The sequence below is a fragment of the Microdochium trichocladiopsis genome (assembly GCF_020744255.1).
Source record: "Microdochium trichocladiopsis strain MPI-CAGE-CH-0230 chromosome Unknown B0I36scaffold_14, whole genome shotgun sequence".
Classification (NCBI taxonomy): Eukaryota; Fungi; Ascomycota; class Sordariomycetes; order Xylariales; family Microdochiaceae; genus Microdochium; species Microdochium trichocladiopsis.
In genome coordinates this window covers 677,792-692,863 of record NW_025763557.1, presented here as the reverse complement: position 1 = coordinate 692,863, position 15,072 = coordinate 677,792, and the positions used below count along the sequence as shown (strand labels likewise).

At 52.4% G+C, this 15,072-nt stretch overlaps 2 protein-coding genes across 2 annotated transcripts; both read left to right on the top strand.

Moving 5' to 3' along the window:
• Positions 1 to 5,905: 5,905 nt before the first annotated feature.
• Positions 5,906 to 6,523, top strand: B0I36DRAFT_356002 (uncharacterized protein; the record flags this gene model as incomplete). The annotated part of the gene is made up of 1 exon (XM_046157514.1): positions 5,906 to 6,523. The coding sequence occupies one exon, from the start codon at positions 5,906 to 5,908 to the stop codon at positions 6,521 to 6,523; it is 618 nt and encodes a 205-aa protein (XP_046004874.1).
• Positions 6,524 to 9,063: 2,540 nt separating this feature from the next.
• On the top strand, positions 9,064 to 9,977 carry B0I36DRAFT_52551 (uncharacterized protein). The gene is made up of 2 exons (XM_046162990.1): positions 9,064 to 9,559; positions 9,623 to 9,977. The coding sequence occupies exons 1-2, from the start codon at positions 9,208 to 9,210 to the stop codon at positions 9,943 to 9,945; spliced, it is 675 nt and encodes a 224-aa protein (XP_046004873.1). The 5' UTR covers positions 9,064 to 9,207; the 3' UTR covers positions 9,946 to 9,977.
• The last annotated feature ends 5,095 nt before the right edge of the window (positions 9,978 to 15,072 follow it).

Here is a 15,072-nt window from a genome sequence, read left to right as displayed (position 1 = left end):
ATCAGAAAAAACTTCACCCGCCCCAGCACACCATGTGGACTGCAGCAACGCTGGCATGAAATTGAATCACAGGAAACAGGCTGGTGGCGGCGTGTAGAAGATGCCCAGCAGTCAACACGCACCCAAAGTCTGTCGCCACCGTCGCGCAATACGACAGCGCCGACAGAAGCAGCAGAGTATTGTTGGCTTTCTACTTGCCGGTCGGAGGCTCCTGTGAAGCTCAATGTCCTCCAGAAAAGGTATGTTGAAAACAAAATTTGGATCTGACCAGAGAAAGCGACCACCTTGGAGAGAGTGGCGGGCGGGGATGCACGGTGTGTTCGCCAACTAGCTAATTAGCGCGAGGCAGACAGGCTGTCAGCTGCGCCATGCGTATCAGGAACCTTTGAGCATGGTCTGCATTGCTGAGCAAACCACTTCCTTGGCACAGTGGCAGACCGATAGCCTGGTCATCAAACTGCCTATGGTGCATGGCTAGAACTGAGTGGCTACAAGATATGATGCTGTTGGAATGATGCACTCAGATAGCGAGCTCCATTATTAGCTGAAGGTGCCTCGCCTTCAACGCTTAGATTTCAAGACACTCCCGTCCAGGACTTGGCATTAGTCAAGGCGATATGCAGCTTATTAGGAAGGAATATTGATGTCTTATTTTCAACTCAGGTGGAGGCCGTGGATACCCCAATTACGTTCCACCCCGTCCTGTGGCTGGTAATCCTCCACATGCACACCCTGATCAATCAAACAAGCTATGTGAACGACTCTTGGAACTCTCTCCGAGCGCCTCTGGGCGAAACTCGCATAAGTCTGGGACCACTCCTCGAAACGGCAAGCGCGCGGGAGATGCCAGTGCTTCACGAATGCCGTAGCACAGCTCCGAAATTTGAGCATGTGGCCGGCTAGTCTGAACAGTTCAAAGGAATATATGCCCACCTCTTTCAGATAGAGACCGCAAAAGGGACTAAGAGCATGAAGAGGAGAAACCCCTGGGGAACTGCCTCATACAGCTGGCCACTCGCCAAGTTTGGACTTTCTGTACCTCCTAGAGCTGTGGTCCCATTAGGCAACCCTCCCAGGATCAGAATGACGGAGACGTGTTCATCCCTGTTGTATACTAAGACAGCACTCTTGTTGAGGCCCTGGTAGCTGCCGTTCCCCAGCAAACCGCTCGTGTATGATTCGTCATGATTTTCGTCGCAGCCACATGGCTCATAGATGGAGCAGATGCACTCGGCCGGCTTGGTATCGTTCCTTCGCGTCGTAGCGTTGTAGTAAATGCAGTAAGATCGCCATTCGTACACGTACTGGCCAACTGGGTATATCTCAGGGCGGGGTCCTGTTCCACCTGACGGAACCAACGTTGGTGGGTGCCCGCTAGAAGAGGGGGAGCCTGGCGGAGAGGGTTTCGACGAGCCGCCAGTGTAGAAGAGACCAAAGCTCGGTTTCGGGCCACTTCCAGTTGTGGTCAATCCACCGGCGTTGGAAAAGGGAGATCCTTTGGGGAAGTTCGTGACACTGTGGTATAGAGATTCAGTAAGATATCTCTGGCAGTTTTACGGGAGCACGCATCAACGAGGGCTGAGGAAGGAAAAGCGCTCTGCAGAAGGCTTCCATGCTGCCACATACCTCGATGACACACTACCGCCGCCTTTCGGTCCGCCAGCTTTGCCCTTGGCTTCCGCTAGGGTGAAGCATGCCAAAATTGTGAGCAAGCTAATCGGCCGCATCGAAGTGGAAAGGTGACTCGGATTGTGAGATTGATTGTTTGGTCAAGTTGGTAAGCCCGGGCCGTTAGGTGCATCTCTGGAGAAAACCAAGGACATAGATAATTCCTAGCCATGGTCACAGGCGTACGAGTGAGCTGTGGACAGGCTGCAGGTTGCAGGAAGCTTGGAGCCCGATGGGGTTGTGCTCGCATGTCCGCAAGGCTACTGCCAAGGCACACCGAAGAAGAAATCTTCTCCTGGAATCCTTTCAGGAGATGAGAACGGCTTCTTTGCTATCTGGATGGATTCGCAACTCATTGCGCTACTACAGGAGATAGTTATCTAGCAGCGCTGTAATGGCTTGCGATTGCCCTATGTAAGGACGACATAAAAAGCACCCGGTGGACAATGGCATCTGAAGCTCAGGTAATGTTTGGTTATGTTGTTGCAGCCCAGTCTGTCCTGGATAGTACCCCATCAGGCATACAGCCAGCTTGCAAGGGGGAAAAGATTGCTATCTTCCATACCCGCGGGCCGCAGGGAACGCAGCACCTGCGTGGACTGCTGCGACGCTAGCACAAAGTGGCTTGCAGAAGGGCAGCGGTGTGTGTGGAAGATATGAAGCAAACAACACGCACCTCAAGTCTGATGTAGCCTCATCTGCTCCGCAGCAAGGATTGATCACGGTGTAGCATTGTTGGCTATCTATTGGAGCCTGCTGTAGAGCTTAACGTCTTTCGTGAAATATGTGCTGCAGATACAGCTCATTGGCCTTTCGGCCATTCGCTTGTTGCATCCTGTGGAGAGAACGGGCGCTCTCTTGGATCTGACCTCATAGAAAAGCGAATGATGATCAGGCTATCGGTCTGTAAGGAAGTGGTCTGCTTAGCAATGCAGACCATGCGTAAAGGTTCCTGATATGCATGGCGCAGCTGTCTATGGTGCATGACTAGAACTGAGTGGCTGCAAGCCATAATGCTGTTGGAATGATGCACTCAGATAGCGAGCTCCGTTATCATCGTGAGATGCAGCTCTCGCGGGAGTCCTCGCAAGTCCGTTTGCTGATTCGCGCTTCGTGCGAACTGGAGAGGCGAGTCGCGAGGAGCAGCCTCATTGTGGGCAGTTTGCCGTCAGATTCTAGTGTACAAACAAAAAACCCGATCCGCGTGCACAGTCGACGCTGGTCTGGTCCTGTCGACTTTCGCAGTAGTGTGGGTGGGCAGCACCGCCAGGCATACAGGAATTCTGGTTCAACAGCAACATGCGGGTTTGCCTAGGCTGACTCCGCCACGCGCCCATCCGTGGGGCTGTGATTGTCGGTCAGACAGATCCTGCAACCTAGGGCAAGGCGTCCTTGGTCCGCGACCCAGATCGCCTTGCCGCGCTTTGCAACTTGAAGTAGACGAGCATAAGTACGCCCTGTGTCCCCTCGTGCCACCACAACTACATGCATCGTAATACAAATCATGCACTTTTTCTTGCTCTTGCTAGCGTGCCTGGAGGACCTGTTCGTCAAAGTCCGGCATAGTGGGGCATATAACCAGAACCCTTCTTGATACGTGCTCCCGCCTCCGATTTCCAACTTGCCTGCCTGGCTGTCTTCTCTTCATACCTGCAGGTAGGGGAGCCGTACTCTCAAAAGCAGTGCCGCATACTTCACCTGTAACGGCTTCCCGGCCCTCAACTCCGCCAGCCCCAAAGTGGGAGATATTTGGCGCCTACACCTAGGCCGGACTACACAATTGGCGCAATGTCTCCTGAGCTTCGTCCACAGAGGGCCCTGCTCCAGCAGCTGCTGGCGCGGCGGGGTCTGCGACCATGATGCAGTCTGCACCACACTATATAACCCCCGTTCTCCATAACACCGTACAAGCTGTGGCTCGAGCAGCTCGATCCAGGGGCTCGTCCGCCTCAGACCCCGCCGCCAGGCTTTCGCTGGCGACTTCCAGAACCATAATTGCGGCTCGCTAGCGCCCGGGCCATCCGTCGCCACCACTACGGTATCCCCGCAACACCACAAAGACGGCCTATTGTATGGTTCAGATCATGAGCAGCATGCAGGCATGACATATCCAGTGCCTGTCTATGCGACAGCCAAGCCGACCGATTCTAGGAAGAATCGCGCCGAGTCGCACACTGATGATGATTCACGATACGAGCGTCACCGACAGCTTCCCGACTGACCCTCATCCCAATTCTTTCTGGCGGTCCCTCTCCCCGATCACACCCTGTCATTCGCCGAGGCCTACATCGATGGTGTCCTCTATGGACACCATTGTCGCCCACATCTCCCCAGCAGCGTCGTCAGGGACGGCAAGGTCGCCGCTGTCCACAAGAATAAGGACCTCCCATTCAACTTTCTTCGCCAGCTCGGCTTCTACAACAACAAGTACTTTGCTGAACCCCTCCGTCTACACCTAATCAACCACATTGATCACAAGGGTGGCAACGTCTCTGCTCATTCAACTCATGGTCGGATCTGCTCTCGGCTCGCCCTTCCTCCCCTGATCGTCCGTCGGTCTCCACCGCCTTACAGGTCCCTCGACGGCCTCCCGTAGTCAGGTTCTAGCGGTTGTTGGGAACTTCACAGCCCATATCGGGATATCTTCAATGAGCATTGATAAACCTTCTGAGCTCAGCTACTCGAGGGAGAGTAACCTTTCTATTACTGCTAAGAACCATCGGCCCGTCTACTTTGCCGAACCAGTTCCCTCCATGCCGAGATAACCGCTAATATATGTGTGCAAGACATCCAGAACCAGCAGCAGCAGCGCCTATGTGGCGCCATGAGCCCTGAGTCATCTGCCCAGCATGTCGCAGATCGGCCCACGGTACCGCGATCGGAGCATCGAGTCTGGGAATCCCACTTGGAAATGAGCGTTTCGACAGAAGAACGGAGAGAAGCCCTTTGGTCTTGTAAGGCTTTACGGCACTTTTTCAATAACCATTACGACACGGATTCCGACATCTTCCAGCGAGCCTAGCGCATCCACCAACCCGCATCCTCGACACTCGAAGTCAGTAGCGGCATTCTGCTTCCATTTAGGGGGCCAAATCCTCGCTCGTCTACTCCAAGTATGTATGCTACTACGGGTTGACCTGCCATTCAGGAACGACCAGGCCCTGACCCTGAGGGTGACCACTTCCAGGAGTTCCACATGTTCAGGATGGACGTTTGCATCACCTTCGACAACACCCTTCAATCCTGCTCCTCTAGCTCAACACACAAATCAAGACCACCATCAAGCGCATCTCAACCGTTAGCGACGGTCTCGAGATCGACCCTGCTCGGCCTCGCCTCGACGACATCTAGTAACCCTGGCAATGAAGACGATGCAGACAAGGGATCGACGTACCTGTCAAAGGTTGCAGTCCGCTCTCGTCTGCGCTCGACGGCTGTGACGCTCGACGGCTGTGACAACTTCAACTCAATCTGAGATTATGTCACTCAGGTCATTATCCTCGCTGGCGAACTCGCCACTCCGGGCACGATACATTACGCTCGCTCGCCTCGTGGTTTTGGCACCTTTATAATGCAAAATCGAGCAAGGCGATCCAGCTGGTCAACTTACTCTCAGGCTCTTGCAGGAGTTCCAAATGGTGAGTAACACGATGTGCGTTGCTCTCATTGACGGACTAACATTGAAATGTTTAGGCGAGAAGCCTGCCACGAACTAAAGTGGGCCATTCGCACACGGCGGCATTGTTTGGCCGAGTTCCCATTCACACCACGAGCGTCTATTCACGGCACCGCGACTCTTTCCCCGCCTTGTTTGACATGCCTGAGGCCTGACGAGAGTGTCATCACATACTTCCCACACATGCGCCATCTCCTGCGCGGCCCTTACCACCACCTACTTGACAGCCATCGCCATCACAAAAAGGACTGCCCACCAAGCTGCAACCACCACGAACCTCGACCGACCATGCGGCAGACTGTAGTGTTCAGCACAAGCCCGGATCTTGTCCTCCGCACAGGATACGGCGTCACGACGAAGGACTTCTGCGTGGAGTCAGAATGTCTCACCCTGTGCTCACCATACTTCAGAGCTCTTCTCTCAAGCCAATGGTCTGAGCGGAAGCCAGACACAGGACCATGGGCCATAAGCATTTCTGATCACGATACCGAGGCGCTTGCGGTCATCCTCGCGTTCATTCACAGATCCGAATCTGCGGCTTAGCAGGCAGCACACCTGGACATGATTGAGCGTGTCATCGTTGCGCTTGACCGCTACCTCATGTTGGACACCGCCTGGGATATCCGGACGGCCTGGCTTGAAAAGGCTCGTTCGAGGCCAATAACAGATCTTGCCGCCATTGACGAGATGGTGGCATTGGGCGCAGGAGAGAGAGAAATCCAGAGTCGCATAGACAGCCTGTATGCTCGGTGGTTCGCTACTACAGGGAACTCCGACCCTTTGACCGGAACAGACACTGTTCTCATCATACCTGCTCTAGAAGAGAAGCATGCATCAGATCAAAAGAAAACAGCCGACATATCAGCACTTTCCCGCAATTTCGGGGTCGAATATGCTGACTTTCTCGCCATGCCACTTGGAACCGAGGAGCAGCCTACTTGGGGTTGCGGCGCCATGGACTACAGCCAAGTGTGTCACCAGAATCAGGTAAATGCGGTCTGGGCTGAGCTGCGACACCGTGGATATGCGGATCCAAGGAACTTCTTCGACCTGGCTCGACTGGAGGCGTCTCCCATATCAACCTATATCGACGAACTGTACTATTGGAACCCAATCTACGCGATGATCGGTCAGGATCATGAAACATGTGAGATCGACGCGGTCTACACCGAGAGATAAGTCGCATGAGGTCAGAGTGGTGGGATCAAGAGCAAGCAGAAGCCCTAGTCGATTGTTTGCGAAACATTCGTGCTGACGCGAGACATTGGGAGATGGCTTGGCGCGAGCCGCGCAGGTACCTGTCAGGCGTGGATGTATAGCGCCATGCAGAGCATGAATCTGAACATGAGGTTTGACGGCAGGACATAGGGATATCCCACCTCCGTGGACAGAGTAGGCCTCTCCACCGGGATGTCGTCATGATGTGAATCTCTGTCTGAGTTTATGTCGTGAGGAGGGCTTTCTTTCTGGTGCTACCTCCATTACTGCCACTAAGAAAGCACTGTACGAGCCACTTGAAAACAGTTTTATCTCTTGTAACTGGTGGTCTGAGTAGGGCTGTCTTCTAGTGAAACTGAATTCATCGTCCCAAGCACTCTCTCGATTCAAGGCCCTGTTGTCTGTGGAACAGATGGTGTCCATGCGAAGTCGGGATAACGTGCAATGTTTTATCCTATTACCCCCTCTTTCCAGCTCATCTCAAGCCAAGTGGCAATCACGAAGCCTTGAGGTCATCCGGACCAGCATAAGGACATCAAATAGTGGATCTTGATTAAGCAACAGACTTTGCACTACGGTTGATCTACAGACGGTCTGTAAGCACACCTAAGAGCTAAAGTAGATGGCAGCATCCGCTGTTGACCTGGCCGGGTGCTGCGCAGGTAGGCGGTGAAGCTGCAGCCTGTCCCGCAGCTTCAGGCTTACTTCGTAGTCGAGAATGTGCTGTTGTCCCCGCAGGGTTTGGCGGCAATCTAAAAGGGCTTAGCGTAGTTGCCGCTTTGCTACTATACCCAATCTGGCTCGGCCGAGAATACATAAGTGAGCTCTCATTCCCATCACTTTCTTGTACACTTGACTTCGTTCAACCTTTCTCTCATCACGCCATGCCCTTCAGCTCAGATGATCCCCTCTCTTTCATCTCGCTCCGCCACCTCCTATTCTCTACGAGCCCCCACCGCGCAAAAAAGATCACTATCTAGAGCCTATCACATCGCGGCTTCCACAGATTTATCATCGAAAGTTGTCAGCTCGTTATCAACAGCCTGGATGATCACATGGAAATCAATCGTGGACTTAGGAATGAGTCATTGAGAGCGTATCTGCATGATTATCGGCTGCAAACACGTCAGCATTAGCACAGTCTTCGTCGACACGATGAAGCCCGCGGGATTCGGAACTCGGAGCGCTCATCTCAGTGTCTTTGACAGAACCGCGGAACCGGCCTTGAAGGAATAATGGTATATCGTAGGCTTCTCTGTATCTCGGGCGTCTCTAGGAAGATCACATTTGACAGACTGGCCTCGTCGGTTAATCCAGCTTTTGCCGATGTGATATTATGTTTATCTAGTGGTCATTCGTCGACCGGACTTGACCGGATATCACGGCGTCCAGTAACATTATCTCCTGTACTACGTGGGCTCTCTGAGAAAGGGGCGAATGTATCAGCCCCCGGCTTCTGGGGTATCAAAGAGACCTAGCCAGAAACCCACCAAGAAATGAGGTTCAGTGACATATACAATGTAGCCACCGAGTATATAAGCTACAGTTCACCTCATGCTGATCGGATTGAAACTCATCTTTTAATCACTGCCTTTCACTCATTACCGCCTTACCCTCATTACCATGCGTATTACCCTTGATCATCAACAGTTCTATGTTCCGGGCTCGGCCAATGCTGATACTGGTACATACCAGCGAATGAAACGGAAAGCGTCTGCCTCTTGGACCTATCCCTCTCCTCCTCCTCCTCCTCCTCCTCCTCCTCCTCCTCCTCCTCCTCCTCCTCCTCCTCCTCCTCCTGCTGCTATTGAATCCAGCCAGCGACTTTCCAATGTCTCGAACCCAGTTAGTAGTCGACAGCCGGACCGCCCGAGGAACAGCTGGGAAGATCAACAGCTAAGACATAGCAACGCCGAATATTCATTATTAGGCTCAAGCAGATCAGCGGTCGAACGTAGACTACAATGTACGTTCAGCTCCTACAGCACCTTACCACACCACAGTGCATAATTCGTGCGAGTCGCGGAAGCAGTAACTAACCTAACGCACGACTCGTTCAGCATTTCCCAAGTCTCCTCGGCTGGGTTTCGAGAGCCTTCCGACCAAGAATGTGGCTGAAACGCAGAAGGGCGATAATGACATTGGTCTAAGAAATATAGATCCTATCCTTGCGGATAGCCAGGGTCTATCTGCGAATGCACGCCGGTTGTCTGGTATGTCAATCATGAAACGATTCGTGCCCACAATTTTCAAGTATTTAGTGAACTAAAGCACCTCTAGTCCACGTAGAGGACCACAATAGCCACAGGAGAGATAATCCCGAGCTCAGCCTAGGATGCTTCCCGTCTGCGGCCATACGCCAGACGACGAGTAATAGATTACTCGCAACTCCATCCGCGATCAATATCGACCAAGAACCTGTGCTAGTGTTTGACGAAGAAGAACACGAGCTCAGCCTTAGTGTTGGCGAACAGATCTCCGATAACGTTTTTCAGGGGGACTTCAGCAACTACCGAGACCCCATTGCAACCCAATCGCATAGCGCAGTCGCGTGTCCGCAGGGTCGTCCGGAGTCAGCTTGGCCGCTTACGCAAAGATCGACATCACCAGAGCATGGTCATCAGCAGCAGATCAGTGCCGAGCAGATGGCAGTCTCCAAGTCAAGCTCTGTTTTAGCGGACCTTCCACCTAAGGATACGAGTACAGGGACATATGAACAATGGGAACTACATCATGGGTTGTTGAGTCGTACTACACTCGGCTCTGAAACGCACTTTCAGATGCAATTTGCATGGGATCACAACACAGATGGCCATATCCGTCCCGGGGACTGGGATCTTCCAAATGCCCACCTACAATCTACTGGCGACGGTAACTTCAAGCTGTACTTTTCTCGGGACGCTGGAGGGGAGCCGACCAAACATTCTTCCAAGAAGCGTCGGCGCTCCTCTAAGAAGGTCGGAAAAGCTAAGAAGAAGAAGTTGGCCGTTAATACGGGTAAGTCCTTCACTACAGCTCTGACATCTCGATCGTGTGCACTAATTGATAACACCTTAGAAGCTGATGACGAAGAAGATGACCAAGAATATGAAGTTGACTGCATACTCGAGAAATACGGCAGGAATAAGTTCCTCGTCAAGTGGATGGAGGGCAAGCCGAGTTGGACGACAAGAGATAAGATCCATGAAAAACTCACAGATGACTTCGACAAGGTCTTTAAGGGTTATGGGCGCGGAATTAAACTCATCGGGGTCAGGGTTTCCAGTAAGCGTGTCAAAGAGTACCGTGTCGAGTGGGAAGATGATCAAGTAACTTGGGAGAGAGCGGGCCGGATCGACTGGGGCGTCTACAAAGGTGAGATACCTAGCTTGGTTATGAAGTAATAAGGGAGGAGAAGACGCTGGAGGAAGATAGCCTCGATCGTGGCTGGCCCATGGAGGTCCTTGCTTAGTTTGTTCCTAGGTTCTTCCGCGAACACAGAGAGGCTCTAGGATGAATCTCTGTTTTAACTTGTTCTTTTATAATCACACTGTTCCGCACTCGATCCAGGTATATACAAGATGGTGCATGTACGTACCGGGAAACCGACTGCCCATAACCGGCCTCGAGGTCTGCTTATGTTACGACTGCTATGGTGTTCTGACTTCTGACCACCACTTGTAGAATGCATCACAACATCACGTTACTCTGTACTAATTCATGTTCGTTATCCATAACGTTAGAGGATCTTGTAGTTTCAACTTCCCGGCTTATTTACCTGGTGGAACACCCGGCCGACAGAGGCTTTCAGTATACCGCCCAGCCTCATGCAAGTCGCTCAGTAGAGCTTGCCACGGTTTAGGGTACTCGGGCTTCTCACATGGTGCTCAATCCCTCCAACGACTGATGAGGCGCTGCTCAGGCACACCTCATATTGCTCAGGGACTGCTCAGGGACGGCTTAGGCTGCTCAGGGGCTACTCAGGGACGGCTTAGGCTGCTCAGAATCTGCTCAGGTAAGACTCAGGGTAATCAGAGATTGCTCAGGACACTCTAGGGACGAGCCAGGACGATGTCACATTAGTCAGCGTTGTTTGAGCGACACCGTGTACTTTGGAAATGCATCTTTGCGATTCGCCAAATCTGGCGAAAGCGCCTTGAGGGGCTGACCATGCTGTCTCCACGTGTGAAAGCCTAACTCATGGCCGCTACAGACAGTGAGCCAAATTTGGCGCTTGTCAGCCTCAGCTTCGCTCGACGCGGACAACGACAGAAATATTGCAGCCCGAATCTTATGTCGAGGGACCAATAAGCACGCGCAGTTCGTACTGAGACTTCATAGAATGATTGGTTGGCACGACGCCTCCTAGAACAGCTCACCACGCTCGTGCGCTTTAATTCATGGGGAGTCAATCTCAGTAGTTCAAGCTTGCATTATAGGACAGATGCGGCGGATGAAACAACCCGATTTGATTCTGAAGAGGAACAATCACAATGTTCTCGACTCAGTGACTTGAGTAAACAACTACACCACAACAAGCAGAGCACGCCGCCGATAACTGGAAGCCCTGAAGACGGGGATCGCCAACCTGTTACATGGCCCTGACATGGAGGCACCGAATTGACGCAGCCAGCTGCTGGAAGGCGGGTGGCTGACTGGCCACTTCAGAGTGTAGGTAGGATACCGCATTCTTGCCGGCCAATGCCGCGACAGGCACAGAACATGGCGCTCATACCTTTAGCAACAAAGTCTGGCGACGCAGCCTTGGAATAGCAAGGTCCTCCAAGAAAGCGTCAACCGCGGTCACAGGCCGTCGTGCAGAGGCATCATGTCATAGCCCACGGATGGCTGCGGGAACTCCAGCCCTGGAGCTCAGTCACGTCTGACTCATGCACGCCTACTTGCGCCTCATACACCGGCTGCATAGACATTGATGCGCTATCACAGAGAGTCAGGTGAAGTGGTAATGCAGGCTGAGGGTAGGTGGATTAGTGGTTGCGTGCTGGCGTTCAGTTGCAGGTGAAACTTGTGTATGCATCGACGTGGAGTGCACAGGCAGAAGCTCAACCCATGTATGCAGGGTGGTTAGGTGTATTGTGAGGCTCAGTTGTCACTTGGTAAAAACGAGCGCGCTATTCACAACCGCGGTGAATGCAGCCCGCCTTTCTAGCCTAAATGGTGGCTGGGAAGGGTCTGCTTCGCAGGTCTTTCAACTCTACAGTTGCTATCGGCTTGCGTATGGCCTGGGATGCACCGGGATCTGGGCTTGGTTCTCGAGTCAGCCAACGGTCGAGAAGATTGTTTCCTATATAAACATCCCACTACACAGAGGACTGCTTTTGCCTTTGTGGAAGCATCACCTCCTTTCGCCCATCTACTGTTACGCCTTGCCAGTTCCAAAAACCACAGCTCATACCATATTTGCACAATGCAGACGGCATGGAGATCCACTGCCGGCCCGGCGGACCGACACGCTGCAGATGCGGTTTGTCATTTGACTCCAACTGAATCTTCACGCTGGACGTCTAACAAAGAGTGTTTGAATAGGAACTTGTTAAGCGATGCTTGGAAGTTATATTAGGACTGTAGGATCCGCGTAAGTCGTATTTCTCGCATAAATACATTCTAGAGTACAGCCTTTTAAAACCTTTTGCAGTCCCAAACGAGCCGCCTCTGGATTATGCGGCGCTATTCAAAAAGCATGGGCATGATAAGCTCAGAGAATGGGCTATGACAGGTTAGAATGCCTCGCGACTATATCTCGGACGTAGATTGACCGTCTACCAGTAATTCCTAAAGCCTCAAACGGGGAGGCGATAGAAGGCTACGAGCGCGATGAGGTGTATGCGAACGGTGATGAGACGGACGAGAGCGATGAATCTGGAAATTGAAAGCGACGATGAGCCTAGTCGAAAGGCAAAGAGACAGAGAAGGTAGCCTGGCTCACCGGACCTCATCGAAGGCGGGGCAGCTCTAATGTAGCATTACAACTTTTGGAGCTTGCATCTCATGCTGGGGAACCAATCAGCACGCGCAGTTCATACTGCGATTCCATAGAATCATTGGCTGGGACGAAGCCTCCCAATATAGGTCACCATATTCGTGCGCTTTAATGTAGGAAGTACATCTCGTTAGTTCAAGCTTGCACCGTAGGGCAATTATGGCTGATGAATGACCCTGTCTGATTTTGAGGCAGCGATCATAAGGCTCTCGACGTAAGAACAACTCAAACAAACAGCCCTAGGATACTACAAGCAAAAGACGCCGCCCATGACTGGAAGCCCTGAAGACAGGGAGGCAATCGGGGCCATGATCCAATGAATGGTTTTTGGAAAAGAAAGACAACGTCAACGAGGAAGGCAAAGGGTCAGCCTTGGGAGGTCTCACATGCATCCACGCAAGCGGAATTGTGGGCCCAGAGCTTGCTCAAGCTACGATCGCGCTAGGAGTTTGCTGCCCCATACTGTAGTGCAGCCGGGACGAAAGTGGCGTGAGCAGAAAATGGCTCCTGCGCGAGCAAGTGGTCATGAGCCATTATCGACTGCAGTCGGAGATGGTACAATGCCGCTCTCGATGCAGCGCCAGGAGGTGCTTGAGTGCTAGTGACTTGAGCCTGGTTAATGACAGTCCTCCTCGGCTCGATGTAGTAGCTGAGCTGGCGCAGAAGCGCTGCACCGCTTCAGAGCCCGCATGGGGATGCTTAATCATGGTGTACCGCTGGGTTGTCGACGGTTTTGCTGCGTACTGCCGTTCACCTTTCCGCTCTGCGGGGACTGCTGAGGAGTGCTGAAGGATCAATGTGAAGCACGTGCAAGTAGTTGTATGAAAGGGACCGCCCATGCAAGCGCGCATAAATAATGCAAGCATGACGGCGTTCAGAGCCGTGGATGCGCTCCAGGTTGGTGTCCGGAGCAGCTCGAGGTAGCCTCTGCTGACACGGAAGCGCGTTGACTCACGAGGTGGCGCGGTGCCGTGGTGCATGTTGTGGCTGGACAACGGCATGGCTGGGTGCGGTGTCGTGTAGCTGCGCCTTGTCGAAAACAAGTGGTAGTCCCTCACGTTTAGCACTCATTGCAACCCCATGCATGCTCGACTATCACCCACTCGACATTCGGGCTTGGCGCTTGATCTGGAGGAATCACGAGTTCCCTCTTACCAAACGACCATGTCTAGCAAAGGCTTTCCTTTTAAGGCGAGCGACTTGCATGCACGGCTCGAGGCATTCCAACGGCATCAAGTAGACGAATCTTTCAAGCTACTGAGGGAGAATGCGAAGTAGGAGCACTGAAGGGGCGCGCTTCACGTTGCCCATAGTGGGTGGCTTGAGGATTATTAGCGGGATTACCTGCTCACTAAAGCCGCTAGGCCATTGAACACCTACTTACTGAAGCAGCTGATTGACCGCTGCACCACCCACTAAGCCACCCACTAAGCTACTAAATCATCCACTAAATTAATCACTAAAGCACCTCCGCTACAGTACACCTAACCCTACGAAGCAACCACTAAATCACCTACTGAACCACCCACTGAACCGCCCACTGAACCACCCACTGAACCACCCACTGAACCACCCACTGAACCACCCACTGAACCACCCACTGAACCACCCACTGAACCACCCACTGAACCACCCACTGAATCACCCGAAGCCTGCGCCAGACCTGCTAGGGAGTACCTGCTCGCTCCGCTTACAAAGCCAGAATCCTCTCCCCAAGCGGATCTCCAGGCTTGCCTGCGGACTGTGATGAAGATACCTATAAGGGAGTATAAGAACAATAACAATGTCCTTAACGTCCTTGATACAACCGCATCCGCATTCTGAATGATGCTTAAGACTTCAGCAAAGATCTAATCCCAGGCTTGCGCTAATATAGTTCCCAGCGCCGTTAGAGGTCAGTAAGCCACCAGTCGTCCTTCGAGCACTGTTAGGCCAGAGGCGAGTTCAGTATGGCTATGCTTTGCTCCAAGAAGTCACTGCTATCCTCATAGTAAGCCAAACGCCCGTGGGCTAATATTCACGAAGCTAGGTAGAATGCTAATGGTATGAGGGAGGGTCGATTCCACTCTTGACGTCCCTGCTGAGCTCCATGAGTTTCTGCAAGTCTGGCGAAATCTGGTCTACGTAAGAGAGACAAGTACTAGTAAGGTTCTCGAACTTATCGGCTTTCTCACTTGCTTGAATCTCTTGTTGCTCAAGATGTAGGACGAGCTGTTCTAATTCCATCAAGCGGTTTTCGGCGGAGAGTTTCAGCTCCGTTTCTTGGCAAAGGCGCACTTGTAGATCAGCAGCTTCGCCTTGGAGTCTTTCAATCTCACTCTTGAGATTGCTGATATGTAGCGTAAAACTTGGTTGATTTAGAGTGGACTTAGCTAGTTAGCTATGAGAGCTATAATGAAACAACAAGCTGGTCTATCATACCTTGCTTAAGACGAAGGGGCCGGCCGTTATAGCTTCGAAAGCCGCCCCGACACCTGAACAGAGCTGCTTATAAGCGCTGATAGAGTGATCGCTTAGATTCTTCGTAAAT

Coding starts and splice junctions, on each gene's coding strand:
- B0I36DRAFT_52551 (XM_046162990.1), top strand. CDS start 9,208: ATGGCAGTCTCCAAGTCAAGCTCTGTTTTAGCGGACCTTCCACCTAAG. Junction 9,560..9,622: donor GAAGTTGGCCGTTAATACGG/GTAAGTCCTTCA, acceptor ACACCTTAGAAG/CTGATGACGAAGAAGATGAC.